Below are 14565 nucleotides of genomic sequence, written 5' to 3' on the forward strand. Positions count from 1 at the left end.
TGTGGTTTGAAGATGCATGTTTGTTTGAAGAAACATGATGAAAGGTGCAAATATGACGGGGATCCAGTAAGGAGTTGTTGTTTCATGACATATATGTAAAATAACGATAAATGTTATAAAACATATGTGTTTTGATGTAATGTTCAGCAAAGCCAAGGGATGTCCCAAAACTACTCCGCACCTGAAAGTAATAAAGGGGATTATCTTTGGATGGCTATTGGCGCCCAAGGTGATAAATGGGCGACGCCAGACTCTGACGAGTTGCTCTAAATGTGTGCACTCATCAACCACTAATCCACTACGAAACCTTATCACTTGTAAGTTTTGGAACGATTTTTCATTTTCATTACTGTCATGTCGCTCAGCAATCACAGCAGAAGGGCTACAGAACATCAGAAGTTGTAGTTGTAAATTGGGCCACTGCTGTAATCATGCGGTTTCTATTATGCTTCAGCCATTAATGTCAAGGGGCAACTGCCACCTTTTATGAACCCCTCTCTATTTTAAAATCCATCTTGCAGTCACATTTCTGTTATCTACTGCACCTTTCTATACAAAACACAAGTCCAACAATCCTGTCTTAAAAACGACAATTTTAAGTGAATATTGAAGTAAAATTGATATAATAATAATAATCTATAAGCAGATGTGTATGCATGTTCTTCTCCATACAGACATGGATTATCCTCCTCACTCTCTGGGTGCACCTCTCCCCCACCATCACCCCATTGTTGACCACTCAAGATCACGTTACCGTGGTCAACCGCCAAGCCAACCTTATTACTTGTTCCAATGGAATTTGAATCCATACAACCGGTACGGCCAGGCTCTATCGGGTAAGCAAACAGCAGTTCCCCCAAACTGCATCAGAGGTACCATTTTAAAACTGCAGTCAGCAGTTTTTTTCTCACCCCTTTGTTCTGATTCAATTGGGTTTTGATTGGTTCTGATATTTATATATATTTGGTATTTGTTTGACTACTGGCCATTGCTATAGATCCGAAAGCATGAAAACGCGAGACTCAGTCATAACACAATTCAATCAAAACAAAGTGGTTTGACCAGAAATTGCTGAGTGCAGCTTTAAGGTCTATATTCAAAAGGATAAAGGCAATATAGGGATTTATAAATTAATTGAGCGCACTGAAGAATAACATTGTTTTTTTTAAAGTGGTCTTTTTGCAGCCGTGGTTGCATGAGCAACTGCTGTAAACAGGATCTTCTAAAGCTGTTATTTTAATGTTGTCTTAATTGAAGTGAATGTAATGAATTGCATGAATGCAACGAAACAAAGATATTATAACCGTAGCGTTCGTTAGTTGGATAGGCCACAAGCATGAGCTGTTAAGAGGTATGATTTTGTTGGTGTGTTTGGTTCATGTCCAGCTCTGCCCTGCGTGCGTCCACACATGGCCCGGCGCCCCAACATGTATCCTGGGTATGGGACGTCCCAGGCCATGGGCTACCCTGCAGACTATAAACGGGGGTTTAACTCTCACAGCTCCTCGCCTGTTGCCCCAGGTTTTCATGTAAGGATCATTAATGCTAATATTTCCATGAAGGTTGAAGCCATGTTATGAAATTGCATGTTTAAACTCTTGTTTTCCTTTAAAGTGTGCAGCAAGGTAACACACAGCTGGCTAGCATGTTTTTACACATTTCTCCAAGAAAATATAAATGGTCTATCGGGTGAGAAGACTTCAGCTCCATCTTTCATAGAACCAGCTTTTAAGGAACTCAAATGTGCATATCTGATCAAAGTGAAGAGAGTGCCTCAGATCTATTGGAAACTCCTAAACACTGATCGGATAGAAACGTGCAGCCCACCGGATGAAATGTTAATTTGTTGAGTCTTGCATTTCGTCCCTTGCAGTATTTTAGCCGGAGCAACACTTTAACGACGATCATCCTAATGTTACCTTTTCCAACAGAGGGGCTATGCAAGGAAAATGGGAATGTCAGAGGATCCGAGGGACCCGAGGGATCCGCTCTGCAAGCTGGCTGAGCGTCTGGACAGGCTGAGCACGAAGGAGAAGGAGGACGGGGAGGAGGAATACCTTCCCACGGCTCCTCCACCTGGCCGGGGGACGCCTTGGTACCCCGGTATGGGAGAGCTGAAGGAGACAGGTGAGCCGTTGTGAAATGCACTCGTAATGTCATAAAGGAACACCGATCTTGCGTTGGCACCTCAGTTGGGGCCGGGGGTTCTGAGCCCCCTCACTCCTGATATCCACGGGACGCACTAACGTGTGTGTGTGCTTGAGAAATGATTGTTTACCCCCCCCCCCCCCCCCCCCCCCCCCCTCGGCCCCCTCCAGGTGTGGACCCCCAGGAGCACCGCCCCCTCAGGGAGCACCGCCCCCTGAAGGCCGGCCCCCGCCCGGCCCACAGCCAGGCGGCGGTCTCCGGGATCCGGGGGGCCTTTCCCCTCGACAGCTCTTCGGCAAATGAGGAAGAGGAGGAGCCGCTCTGCCTGGTGAGTGGAAGGAAGGAGGAAGAGAGAGATGCAGACAGCACCCGTACTATTCCTTAACGAGACCGAGTTTATTCGCTGGGTTAAATGTATATACTTACGACATTTACCTGAGAAGATAATTGGTAGGAGCAGATGAACACTTTACATTTTTATAATTGCATCAAACAATTAAGCAAGAATGGGTTTTCGATACATTACTATATGCCCTTTATTGTCTTTGTCAAACTGCATTAATAATGTTGAATTGTTGAGTGTCTCTCGATTGTGGAGCAGAGATCCTTCTAGGGTACCTCTTCATCCAGGTATTAAGGAACCTTTGGTTGACAGGTGGGCGCCGGGCGCCCGAGTGTCTGGAGTTCATCCATCGACGGACAATCCTCCGGGGAGGACTTCGGCACCGCGGACGTCTCTGAAAGCGCGCTGAACCTCAACGCCAACCAGGCCGTGACCACGGGCGGTGGCAGGACGACCACGGAGAGGAATGCCGCCGTCCGCCGCTCTTTGGAAGACAGGGGAAAGGAAATCTGTGTCCCGCTGTCGGCCTCCCAGTCTGAGAGTCCTGAGGCCGACCCGGACGTCTGCGCTTGCTGCGGCGCCAGCCTGGAGGAGGAAGACGACCCAGGGGAACACCTCCATGGAAGCCCGTTTGAGGCTGCTCACGCGGGAATGGCGTGCAGCTTTGTGGAAGAGATGGCAACCAATGATATGAGGGACGGCGCAGAGGTGATGGGGAGCTGTCTGATGCCCGGCCAGCGGGTGCAGCATCATTACTGGTACCCCTGTGTGTGTCCCCCTAACCCCCATGCCCTTCCACCTCTTGGTCCTCGTCATCCGACCAGAAGGTACTGCCGCTGGTCTGACTTCTGGTTTATTTTGTGAGAAAAACACTTTTGTGAGAAAAACACACACAGGTATTTCTTCCAACCCCTGTTCATGTGTCTGTAGGTTGTGGAACAGAGCAGCAGGTCAGTGCCCATGTGGTGAGCTGGAAGGGGCTCCACGCACCATTCATGACCCTAAGGGGAACCGAGGCTATGAGCGAGCCCCCCACGACAGCCCCCCCTCTGGCCTGAGGAGCAAAGCTAAGGACAACAAACAGAAGAAACACAGGGGCGGAGCTCAGCCCAGGAGTTATGAAGGTAGGAGGCTATTGGGGGTTTTCACAAGTGACACGATGAACTAGGAAGCATTTAGGTGATATGATGTCGGCTAGACAAGTGATCATTTGTTTTATTAGTAGACCATATACATTTTTTTTTTTTTTTTTTACTCAATTTGGTCAGGGCATTTATTGGGTATTGGGAATTTCATTATTTTGTCCATTTCCCCAGGCAGCTGGGGAAATGGTTGTTCCAAATACAGGCCATGGTCTTCCAGACCATATCGAGGCCCAGATGATCAAGGTAAGGCCCCAGAGTGGTTTAATGCACTGGTGATGACTGTGGATTTGTTCAGTCCAATCCAGTACTATCATATCTCATATCAGCCAGCAAGGTCTCAGTTTGTTTCACATAAACCAACCTTTTTTTAACCCAACACTTGGTATGGGAACCCCAGAAAAGTTCCAACTTGTGATTGAATACAGTTCCTCTTCAAACTTGCGTCTTTAGAAGTCATTTTCCTTATCAATTCCGCTCTCCCCAGGCGCTCTCCAAAACGAAAGGCCTTCTTGGGAAAGCTTCTCCAGGAATATGCCCTGGAGAGCAGACGGCCAGTACAAAGAGGCCCCGGACTCTCATTATTGCAGGGGAAGAGGTAACACAATGCTGTGCACAGAGGTATGGTAGTTTGGGTAATGTTGGGTAATGCAGTTAACAGACACAATGCTTTACGAACAATTACCTAACGGCTTCATTCGCCTTCATTTGCCTTCCTATCCCTAATGCCACACTGGGCGGTCCGAGTGGACTGAGGACCTTAATGCTCAAACAGTTTATAATAGCATGCATGCATTTGCTTCTTTTTGTCTTTAAAGCACTTAGTGACGCACATCTTCTTTCTGCAGGGTCAACTAAAAGAAGAGGCACTCTACAATAAATATTGGCCCTGGCCTATTATTACACTTCTTCCTAATATACTTCCTAATTCAATGGGCTTGTCGAGGTTTAATATGCAACATGTGCTGGGTGAGACAAGGGTGTTAATGGTTGATTTTGATAAAGGCTAAAAACTAAGTTTGTTGCTTATGCATGACCGGGACTGTTTCGTGTTTAACATTCAAGGCTACATTTGCTTTCAGAATGTAAAACATGAAACAGATTTGAAGGTACAACCACATGGCTGGATACATATTCTCTACACTGATTTACTCCTTGTGTTTAAATGAGTATAGTCTTAAATATAAAATGTATTTTTTAATGTTCTCTTAAAATGATTGGGCTTGTACTACATAGCCAATGAATGAATCCTCCAAAATGACTAACATGAGAGTTGAACATTGTATAAACAACCCTTCCCATTTAGCCATTGGATCCACAAAGGTCAGATTCCTTCTACTTAAAAACTGGTTTCCTTATTTGTACACAATCCACTTCCTTGGTTTATGTAGCTTGACGAATTAGGCTTGTTAGAGTAAGTCTGCCTCTTCCCTTCTGTGTTTTTGCACCAACTAATTGTGTGTGTGTGTACCCACAAGATGCTCTTGGTATAAGCTTGCAGTTCATACTGAAATGTGTGGATTCTTGTCCCTGGACTGCCTATTCGCTTTTTACTGTACGCATCGTGTGAACACACTGAAGGACATAGCTCTACTGCTGTACAAGTGGATGGTCATCAAATAGAACAATTCTAATGCCTAATTTTACTTTACAAAGGCTTTATGGTATAGCACTGAAGAGAAGTAGGTTTCTACTGACCGTGCCCCCTCCCCCCCTGATTGCCTTCTCCCCCCAGTGTTTGCTGTTGGCCCTCAACAGATCACTCTTCTATTTGGCAATTGGGGCCCTTATTCAGGGTAGAAAATGTGTTGTTTTTGTTTATTTATTAAAATTTAATGTACATTTGTATTGCATGTATAGAATGTTGTGGACCCACAGTGATGACTTGTATTTAAGATTTCCAATTTATGTATGTATGTAAATAAGTGAAAAAAGTGTTTCTTTCTTTCAGGCCTGAATAACAATGTGGAGCGAATGTCCTCCATACCAATACATGTTAACTTTAATTTATTTGATGTATAATGTCATTGTTGTTGTGTTATGAAGCTTGTTAAATGGTATATCGTGTCTTATCTTTCTTATGAACTACACATGAATACCATTAAAAATATATATATTTGTACTGCATTATAAATAATAAACGCAGCACGTTCATTTGCTTCATCATGGTTAATATACTTTGTTCAAGAGTATAGTACTCCGAAGGCATAATCGTTTCTTGCGGCCATTCTGAAAGGCAAATGGTGCTCTGCACATCGGCTCCAGACAAATATAGATTGGATATTGCCAAAGCTTGTTCCAGTGGCCACCTCTTACACCTGTAGGCAGCCAAGCACGACCTGAAGCTGGCAAAATGGGAAGCCCGCAACGACTCCCGGGAAATAACCACCTACCGTTGAATGTATGAATGTATTCTCAAGGTTAGACATTTTTTTCAGACAAGGCACTTGTCTGAAATATAACATGTAATCTACACATACATGTAAATTGGTGGCAAATGAGCAACTAAAATATACACTTTAAAACTTTTTTTAAACCAGAAACTCATTCAGTGTATCAGTAGATGAAAAAGGTTGTATTTCTATTTTGAAATAATTAATATTCTTGTGCTGGCTTTTATATTTGCATTAGTCACTACTTCACTGTAAATGAGCCAAAGGCAAGTCCATCAGACAATATATACAGATATTGTGTATTTATGTTGAGTGGAGTATCATTTAGATATAAATTAGAAAATTTTGATGCAAATGGTCATAATCTGACAAACCTATGGTTAATAAAAATAATTAAAAGTATAACATACAAGCAATATATTATCAAAGCTGACTTAAAATGTTTTCAAAGTGAAAAACAGCGCATTACGTTTGAGTTGTGAAGGAATAAGAAAATGTCATGCTTAAACTTTTCCACTGTCAAATGTTTTTCTCTGCATTTCTCATTGTCCCATTGATATTTGATCATTTGTCAGTTTATATTGTGATTGCTTCTAGTAGAATAATTACAGGCAGCTTTGAAATTGGTGATGCTGTCTTAGGTAAAAGTGCTTTATCAATTCCTTGTAGTTTAAGAATACTAGCTGTGTTATCTCAATATACTACTCATTAAATGATTGGTTGGATGTATCCAATCACCTTACTTTGATATAAGACACGCCTCTTCAATGTGTCATATAATTAGCTAATCAAGGCCAGGAGTTTCTGCGTCTCATGTTCAGTTTGTTTGGTTCTTTGATTATTGTTCTTGTCACAGGTAAGAAGTTAGTCATTTGGCCAATACTACCATTATAATGCATCATGTTATATTTTTTAGCAATGCATGCCTGGCTAACTAGATGTACAAATGACATAGGAAAGATTTCAAGGGAAATTGATCAACTGTATTTAGTAAATCTTTCTGAGTTGTAGTATATAGTGTTTATGTATAAAGTCCTTCATTCCTTTATGACTATTGATTTCAATGCCCCTCATGCAACAGTTTAATCTGAATATGCCTAATGTCACTTTGTGCTTAAGCTGTTGGAACAATCTGGTTTCCCTGAGGGCCGACGACGTTCTCGTTCTGGTAATGCTTTTGATTTGCTTGATCGAGGCATGGTTTTAAATGGGATGACAATTGTGGAATCCCGTTAGTTGCGATTATTCCTAATCTTGCTGCTTGTGTCGTTTTGCTGCTTAATATAAATCCCAGGTCTTTCATTGCTTCAGCCATGGCAACAAACCATTGTTCTAACAGACCACCGCAGTCGTCACAACCTGGCCTAAACCAAGGAACCCAAAACCCTCACCCCAACGCTGCAACCGGTGCACCAAACCCCCAACAACAGGGGCCCCCACATGGGCATCCAGGAATGTACTCGAGTCAGGACTATCAGCCAGGACAGCCATGCGCTCCTCATCCTCATTTCCCTCCCCACCCATTCATGTACATGCCACCCGCACCTCATCCTCCACCTATGACTCAATTCCCCCAGTGGCCCTCGCCTTATTCATACAACCCCTTCTCAGGGTTCCCTGGAATGGGTGAGTGAATTGTATCATGAATGTTTTAGATGCACAATGATTAACGGTTTATGTTAAGTCAGAATTTAATTTAATCTCGTCTAAGAGGGTATTTCTGTCTCTTTTTCCCCCCCCTCAGGCTATGGTATGGTCATGCCCCCATTCCCCCCAAACCCTTACCTGGAAGCTCCACTCTACATGCTTCCTCAACCCCACTTCCAACAGGTCAACTACCGGCGCTTGATGCATTCGCAGTTCCCTGGCGGCAGTGCACCCTACCAGAGCCAGAACCGCAGATTCGTGTCCCAACCGAATTCTGGTGCGAGGGAGACTGTAAGCTCTGAGGTCCAGACGGAACCGACCGCTGACGCAAGTCCCCGCGCTTGCTCAGAGTCTGGAAATGGGACCCGCGGCAGTTCTACCCCTTCAGTCTTTATCAGTGGGAAGCAAAGTCAAGTTTTGGTGGAGCACTATACCGCGGCTGTTGCCGACGCCAAAGGTCACCACAACTTTGCGAAGAAGGACTTGGGTAGGGGCACCGCCAAACGTGGCCAAGCTACACCTTTATCGGCACAAATTGGGAAAAGAAGCTGTGGTGGTCAGGAAAAGTCGTCTTGTAGGCTTGGAAGTGACGGTGAAACGTGGTCGATGTGCGCTGCAAATGCGATGGTTCCTGTATGTAGCTCTTCAGACCGAGAGGACGAAGTCTCCACCAAAGAACGGCGTGTCTCTTTTCCTGATGTGTTGATGACCTTGGTGGGTGGGACACCACCAGTGGTGACTCCTGAATCCTCAGACGCACCATCGCCCCAGAGAGGGGATCCGTTGGCTGGTCAGGAGGTTGCGCTCGCTAAGGAAATAAGATGCGACAGCCTGACGACGAAGAGCAAAAACTTGGAGGATGATATTGTTTTCAGCCATAAGGAAAGGGAGGACATTGCAAAGATAATGGGATCACCTTTCTACTTCAGGGAGGATCACGCTACGACTCTCGATACATTACATGATTCAGCAGTGTTGGTTGACTCCATTGTGGCCGACATCCACTCCAGAAATGGCATGTCACAGAATACACCCATAGAATCAGCAGACCAATCCCAGAAAGTTCCTGACAATGAACTGGTGCTGGATGAATATGAAGAGTCTGCTCTACATGAAGACACAATGCAGGATCCGTTCTCGGGTCAGTTCCAGTTCAAAAGAAAAATGAATGAATCGGTTTGGTCCGTGGAATCTTTGGCTGCCTACGTTCCTTCTCAAGGCTGGATGATGCAGAATGGACTTTTAGACCCTGAGGTGATTATTGAAGAGATTTTGGAGGATGTTCAAAAGCGTGCACCACTTGCACAGAGTTGTAATCCAACCGTTCATCCAAGAGATAGAAGACTAAGTCGCAGGTTTTCATTGTCTGCTAATGCTTTCCCAGTGTATATTCCCCCAGCCACTTGGTCAGCTGAACACCATAATTTGATTCACTCCAATGCATATCCCCCGACAACCCGACGGGATGAGGACACCAGTGTTCCTGCTGAAACACTTGACCCCCAGACATGTGGAACAGGAGTCCCAACTCCCTCTTCTAAAGAGGCGCAGCTTCAAAGAGGTATTGATCCTTCAAATGCACATGCTTCGCTTCTTGACGAGACCTCCCTAGCGGTTGAAGAGGGCGGGGACATGGATGAGTCTTCTGAGGCTGTTCGAAGCCTGACCCAGAAACCCTGTAGGGTAACTGAAAGGGAAGAGAATAGTCCTTGCTCTTCCAAACAAGTAGAAGCCCCCCTTTCCAATACCCGCACTGAAAACGAAAGTCCTTCCAGTCGCCAAATCAGAGAACAGGAGCTAAATGGGAGAGTGGAAACGAATTCCGCTAAAAATGAGCAACTAGCCGTCGAAATCCCCAAAAACGCAGTTTCACCAGCAAAGTCGGACTGTGGTAGCCAGTGCTCATTACTGCAACATTTGACTTGTACATGCAACTGTCATCAAGAGGCTGAAACCATCCAGGCCTCATCTGAGACTACAGGTAACTATCAATCCCCTTTATGAACATGGTGGTAAATGCACTTTTAACAGCACCGTTCATCACAGTTCATTTATTGTCATATTTAAAAGCTTTTCCTTATTTGTTGCCAGAAAGAAAATGGAAACAAACGAAAAAGAACAGACCCAACTGTCGACGTAATCGTCAGAAGTACCAGAAGGAGACTTGGATGGGAGATGGCATGCCTTGAAAATAGACTGGTTTGGACGCTACACTTTAAACATGTTGGCATGGGCTTTAGTTTGCATGATAAATTGAAGATGCATTTAACTTGCAATAGATTTTATTTTTTGTATGCCATATGTAAAAGGTTTTCTTCCAACAGGTGGAAATGGAAGATGACGAAGATTCCGAGCAAATGACATTTCTTTCCTTTTTTTAAACATTCAATTTAATAAATATACTTTTTTAACTGTATCATGCATTTGTGATTTTATTAATGCCTTCCTTTATTTGATAATGCATCACTCTTTGTAAATATAGACTAATCATTAAGTCATTCCTAAATAAACAATACAGACATGTAAAATGCAAGGGTGTCAATGCTTTTCTCACAATTATTCGGAATTAAGGCCTTTCCGGCCATGTTTGCCACTTGTGTGGCAATGCTGTTTATTTTCTGCCTTGCTTCCACCCACTAGCTGTTCTCTGAATTGTGAGCCTGCATAGTGTCGGTAGTATCTTTTCAGTCACTGATATCTGAAGACGACTTGCTGTGCTTGCATAGTTACCTCACCTGACTAGTAACTAGATGGGATGGCTAATCCATTTTGGTTTACGAAATTTGGGGCTCCATTTATTTATCACTTTATATTATCACTTGGCTGATTGGGTTAAGCACAATCTTGTGCATAGTGAATCCGGTTCTGGAAATACTAATATTGTAATCCATGTGACTGCCACACTAAACTGTGTTTAATTGTGTTTAATTGTGGTCGATAGGGTTTACATGTTTAAATGTGGTCGATAGTGTTTATGGTCGATAGGGTTTACGTGTGGTCGATAGGGTTTACGTGTGGTCCATAGTGTTTAAATGTGGGTGATAGTGTTTAAATGTGGGCGATAGTGTTTACATGTGGTCGATAGGGTTTACATGTGGTCCATAGTGTTTAAATATGGTCGATAGTGTTTAAATGTGGTCGATAGTGTTTACATGTGGTCGATATTGTTTAAATGTGATCGACAGTGTTTAAATATGGTCGATAGTGTTTAAATATGTTCTTTTCCCTCACTCTCCACCTCATCCCTAACTCTCCACCTCAAGCTGGTGTGTAGTGAGCGTTCTGGCACCGATTGGCTGCCGTGCATCACCCAAGTGGGTGCTACATATTGGTGGTGGTTAGTGAGGTCCCCCTTCACTTTAGGCGTCTTTGAGTGTTATTAATTATTATTATTCTTCATGTTTAACCTCTGTTTTCCTTTTATTCCTAGTCTGTTTTACATAGTTTTGAATGATGACTATATGCTCTGTAAGGTGACCTTGGGTGTCTTGAAAGGCGCCTCTAAATTAAATGTATTATTATTATTATTAAACTAGACTTGGCTTTCCATTAATTCCATCAGTTGGCACAAGGACGGATATATATTATAACTGATCTGAGCATCTGGACAGCTCAATCTCAGACAAACTAGAGGGATTACAAGCCTACTTAAGGAATGAAAAATTTTGGGGAAAAACAATGTTCATAGGTTGGAACCAAGCCGAGCAATCTCCTCCAACAGGAAGTCTACGTCTTCATGCTGGGTGGCGGGATTGGAGAAGACGCATCGGAAGAAGTTGACGTTTGAGCCCAAGGGCTGGTAGCCAATTAAGGTCGTCCCTTCCTCCATCATCTTGGCTTTGATCTGGGGGGCCACCTGCAATACATAAAACCCCTTCAGCACCATCAGCAGTGTACTGCCTTTATCAATTATAATGAATGTACGCATGTTGGATGCATGTCCCCTTAGAGGACACTGGCATGGGTCCTTTATTGACCCATGAAGGAGTGGTAGTCCTTTCTCCGCTGCGCAGACACAGTGATGTTGACTGAAGAGAGGTGACCCTGTTGATGTTAGTCACAGAGGTGGGTATGTTTCTGCTGAACCTCCCGGCGCCCGGACTGACCTCATGCAGCCTGCGGTTCGTGTCGGGCCCGGGGGGCAGCCCCCTGAGGCTCGGGGGGAGGTACCAGAAGCACACGTTGCTGTGCTCCGGCTGGAGGGGGTGTGGCACCAGACCCCATCCAGGAGAGGGACACGGGAGACGGGCGGGACGGGCGTGATGAAATGAGAGAACGTCGAACAAACATTAACACTGGTTTTCATGAAAGATGATATGGTATATTTGATTGAAGTGATTCGATCATCAAGGACTGCAGATATGCGACTTTGCGACTTTAACAATTTCACAGGCAGTTGCTTCTCCGAGGCGTGCAGCCTTACTTTGCTCTCAAAGACCAGTTTGAAGTCAGCCCTCCTTTGGAGTTGCTTAAACAGGTACTCTGCGTTCTCCAAGCACTTATTCACCTGGGACCCAAACCCTTCGGAGCCCTGTATGACATGAGGGGAGTGCGATTATACATTGTTTTCTAACAAACACTCGGCGGTGTCAGCCAGGCAGGGCCCCAGCCCGGTCGCTGGGAGCAGTTTGAGTGAGGTGGGTTGCTCAAGGACACCTCGACGCTCGGAGCAGCCGGGATTGAGGCACCACCCCGTTGGTTTGCCAGTCGACCTTCTAAACCTCTATACCTCGGCTTTGTGTGTGGCGGCTACTGCTTCCACACACAAAATACCAGAGCAGGGACGAGGAAACAAAGTAAGACCTAGAAAAGTCTTAGCATGTCCACGGGCAACCTCAATGAGGTTGTTAATGCATTTGGAAACTATATTCAATTGTAAATATAATGAATTAATGAACACTTAGAATAGTTCATAAAGAATTCATTGATTCATATTTGGTTGCATAGAAGCTTGAGAAAATAACTGGTTGAGTAAATCTGCACAAATCTAAACAGCATTTTAGCTTTTCAGTGGTACCTTTGCCTTCCACATGAGCCAAAGCTTGAAGACATCCACATGACGGCCACACTGGATGGTTTTGTCTCCCGTGTCGTAAGAAATGTCGTAGTGTTTGTCACTCTGGAACAGATACTCTGCACAGAGCTGGTTGCACTCTTGTAGCAGACCCTAGAACATGAGGGGAGGACAGAGTACTGGCATTGTAACTTTGAGGCGATGGAAAACGATGCAAACGTCGGAGCATATATTCAGCTTCTCCGGCCAAATAAAGGTTGGTGATGATGATGATGTGATGATGATGATGATGATGATGTGATGATGCTCACCCTCTTCTTGATCAGAATGGCTGAGCACTGCAGGGGGGCCCCCATCAGCTTGTGGGGGTTCCATGTCACAGACGAAGCTCTTTGGAGGACAGTGGGCCACCGCCCCTCTTAGTTAGTCAATAGCGAGTAACCTGTACCCTTTGTACACACTGTTCTCATAAAAGAGCATCACGGATTGTAGTTACCAGTATGAGCCAGACGGTTGACTAATGTCAGCTGTAACGTTCCTCTCCCTTCTGCTCAATGGCATCAATTGCGATGGGACTATTATTCATTCTTCTGATGCTTCTGATGATGAATACTTTCAGAACACGTAGCATTCCTGATTGGCGACGTATGTGTCCATTGGCAATCAGTCAATGAGTCCTGTCAATGAGTCCTGCCACTAACGTTTCAAGGGTAAAGGGTAAAGTGGACCCCATTGTTAATCTCTGAGCACTGTTGCTTTTATCCCCTTGGCCTTTGTGTTGTTCAGGCTGGGCAATCACTTTGTGTCCAGAATCGATCCTCAATCAATCAATGCTACTGAACATCATAACCATCGTTATGAAGTTATCTATATCTTGAAAACATTAACCACAGCCGACCTGCAGTATCCTAGCAACCTGCCAACCCCGGGTTGGGAACGACTCCACCTCATAGAGGACTGCTTGAACCTTTGACTCCAACGTTGTGGGACCCTGTACCTCCTGTCTGAGGCGGGGTGCTGCTACTCTATGTTTTACACATGGCACCTGTCCTCCACAGGGCCGTCTGCAGCCCACTGCCAGACCCACCTCCTGTCCCCCCTCTGGGCCCTGATGCCCCCTTCAGGGGCCCCGATGCCCAAGAGGGGGCATCGGGGCCCCGACTGATGGAGGAGCAGACCATGGAGGGACAGTGTGGGTGCTTACCGTTCAATACCTTGCAGCTTGCCCTGGTGCCGTCTGGACATCAGCAGGCCTCCACCCCACGCAGCCTGGCAAGACCGCACGTCAACATGGGGCGAACGGTAGACATGTGAATGAATTGCTCTCAGACCAATCGCTCGACTTGTATGTATGAAGCTAGTGTCAGACTTTGCAACACAATGTGCTTGTGCCTGAAAAGGAATGGCGCGTAGAATAAAGAAAGAGACGATAACATAAAAAGGTGCTGTAGGTAGGATTTAACACCCTTCAGTGTATTTGTTAGAAATTCTTTAGCCATCTGTCGCCTATGAGGCAACAAGGAAGACCCTAGGAGCTGAGAGATTAGACCACCGGGAGAAGGAGGAGGCTTAACACAATAGCATACCTGTGTATATGTGTGGTCAAGAGCATGTGCACGTCGGCAGCGGTGTGTGTGCATGCGCGCGCCTCTGTGTGTGTGTGTGTGTGTGTGAGCAGTCTTTACGTCCACATGAAGCCACAGCTTGTGTCGGTCGCAGACATCGGCGATGGCCGTCAGCGGGTCGAAGGCCCCGTACACGGTGGTCCCCGCCGTGGCGTTCACGTAGAACGGAACCAGACCCTGGACACATCGAGACCGGTGAGGAACGGAGGGAACTCAAATCGGCCGTCACCGACTATACCTTAGGCTCCGCCCC

At 45.2% G+C, this 14565-nt stretch overlaps 3 protein-coding genes and 1 long non-coding RNA gene across 9 annotated transcripts in view; 3 read left to right on the top strand and 1 right to left on the bottom strand.

The window, feature by feature from the left end:
* Positions 1 to 110: 110 nt before the first annotated feature.
* Positions 111 to 5795, top strand: LOC132462397 (uncharacterized). Of its 3 annotated transcripts, none has more exons than XM_060057910.1 (10): positions 111 to 317; positions 675 to 836; positions 1387 to 1529; positions 1932 to 2127; positions 2319 to 2476; positions 2804 to 3318; positions 3422 to 3615; positions 3808 to 3879; positions 4121 to 4254; positions 4482 to 5785. In XM_060057910.1, the coding sequence occupies exons 1-10, from the start codon at positions 125 to 127 to the stop codon at positions 4641 to 4643; spliced, it is 1929 nt and encodes a 642-aa protein (XP_059913893.1). In that variant the 5' UTR covers positions 111 to 124; the 3' UTR covers positions 4644 to 5785. The 3 variants fall into 3 exon arrangements, with proteins under 3 accessions (XP_059913893.1, XP_059913895.1, XP_059913894.1); XM_060057912.1 differs by having other exon boundaries at positions 647 to 836; positions 4482 to 5566; XM_060057911.1 differs by having other exon boundaries at positions 115 to 317; positions 4121 to 4231; positions 4482 to 5795.
* Positions 5796 to 6819: 1024 nt separating this feature from the next.
* LOC132462394 (uncharacterized) lies at positions 6820 to 10086 on the top strand. 3 transcript variants are annotated; one of them, XM_060057905.1, is made up of 6 exons: positions 6820 to 6882; positions 7146 to 7194; positions 7321 to 7652; positions 7771 to 9654; positions 9765 to 9872; positions 9998 to 10086. In XM_060057905.1, the coding sequence occupies exons 3-5, from the start codon at positions 7340 to 7342 to the stop codon at positions 9860 to 9862; spliced, it is 2295 nt and encodes a 764-aa protein (XP_059913888.1). In that variant the 5' UTR covers positions 6820 to 6882; positions 7146 to 7194; positions 7321 to 7339; the 3' UTR covers positions 9863 to 9872; positions 9998 to 10086. The 3 variants fall into 3 exon arrangements, with proteins under 3 accessions (XP_059913888.1, XP_059913887.1, XP_059913889.1); XM_060057906.1 differs by having other exon boundaries at positions 6831 to 6882; positions 7338 to 7652; XM_060057904.1 differs by lacking the exon at positions 7146 to 7194 and having other exon boundaries at positions 6830 to 6882; positions 7338 to 7652.
* Positions 10087 to 10350: 264 nt separating this feature from the next.
* LOC132462410 (uncharacterized) lies at positions 10351 to 11337 on the top strand. Its single transcript, XR_009526831.1, has 2 exons — positions 10351 to 10585; positions 11210 to 11337. It is a non-coding gene; the product is annotated as an uncharacterized LOC132462410 (long non-coding RNA).
* The window catches only part of gad3 (glutamate decarboxylase 3), a 44719-nt gene continuing 41363 nt past the window's right edge, over positions 11210 to 14565 (bottom strand). For both annotated transcript variants that reach the window (XM_060057914.1, XM_060057913.1), the window contains exons 10-16: positions 14373 to 14489; positions 13892 to 13956; positions 12999 to 13077; positions 12691 to 12840; positions 12097 to 12204; positions 11780 to 11869; positions 11210 to 11529 (exon numbers count right to left, since the gene is read on the bottom strand). In XM_060057914.1, the coding sequence (XP_059913897.1) occupies positions 11356 to 11529; positions 11780 to 11869; positions 12097 to 12204; positions 12691 to 12840; positions 12999 to 13077; positions 13892 to 13956; positions 14373 to 14489 (783 nt within the window). In that variant the 3' untranslated portion in view covers positions 11210 to 11355. The remainder of the gene's footprint in view (positions 11530 to 11779; positions 11870 to 12096; positions 12205 to 12690; positions 12841 to 12998; positions 13078 to 13891; positions 13957 to 14372; positions 14490 to 14565) is intronic.

Source organism: Gadus macrocephalus, chromosome 8 (assembly GCF_031168955.1).
Source record: "Gadus macrocephalus chromosome 8, ASM3116895v1".
Classification (NCBI taxonomy): Eukaryota; Metazoa; Chordata; class Actinopteri; order Gadiformes; family Gadidae; genus Gadus; species Gadus macrocephalus.

Bases quoted from the DNA above. Each gene is read 5' to 3' on its own strand.
- LOC132462394 (XM_060057904.1), top strand. From the start codon at position 6,840: ATGTTCAGTTTGTTTGGTTCTTTGATTATTGTTCTTGTCACAG. The intron at 6,883-7,337 runs GTAAGAAGTTAG...TCATTGCTTCAG, and splicing joins GATTATTGTTCTTGTCACAG to CCATGGCAACAAACCATTGT. The intron at 9,655-9,764 runs GTAACTATCAAT...ATTTGTTGCCAG, and splicing joins GGCCTCATCTGAGACTACAG to AAAGAAAATGGAAACAAACG.
- LOC132462397 (XM_060057910.1), top strand. From the start codon at position 125: ATGTGTTTTGATGTAATGTTCAGCAAAGCCAAGGGATGTCCCAAAACT. The intron at 1,530-1,931 runs GTAAGGATCATT...CTTTTCCAACAG, and splicing joins CTGTTGCCCCAGGTTTTCAT to AGGGGCTATGCAAGGAAAAT. The intron at 2,128-2,318 runs GTGAGCCGTTGT...GGCCCCCTCCAG, and splicing joins GGGAGAGCTGAAGGAGACAG to GTGTGGACCCCCAGGAGCAC.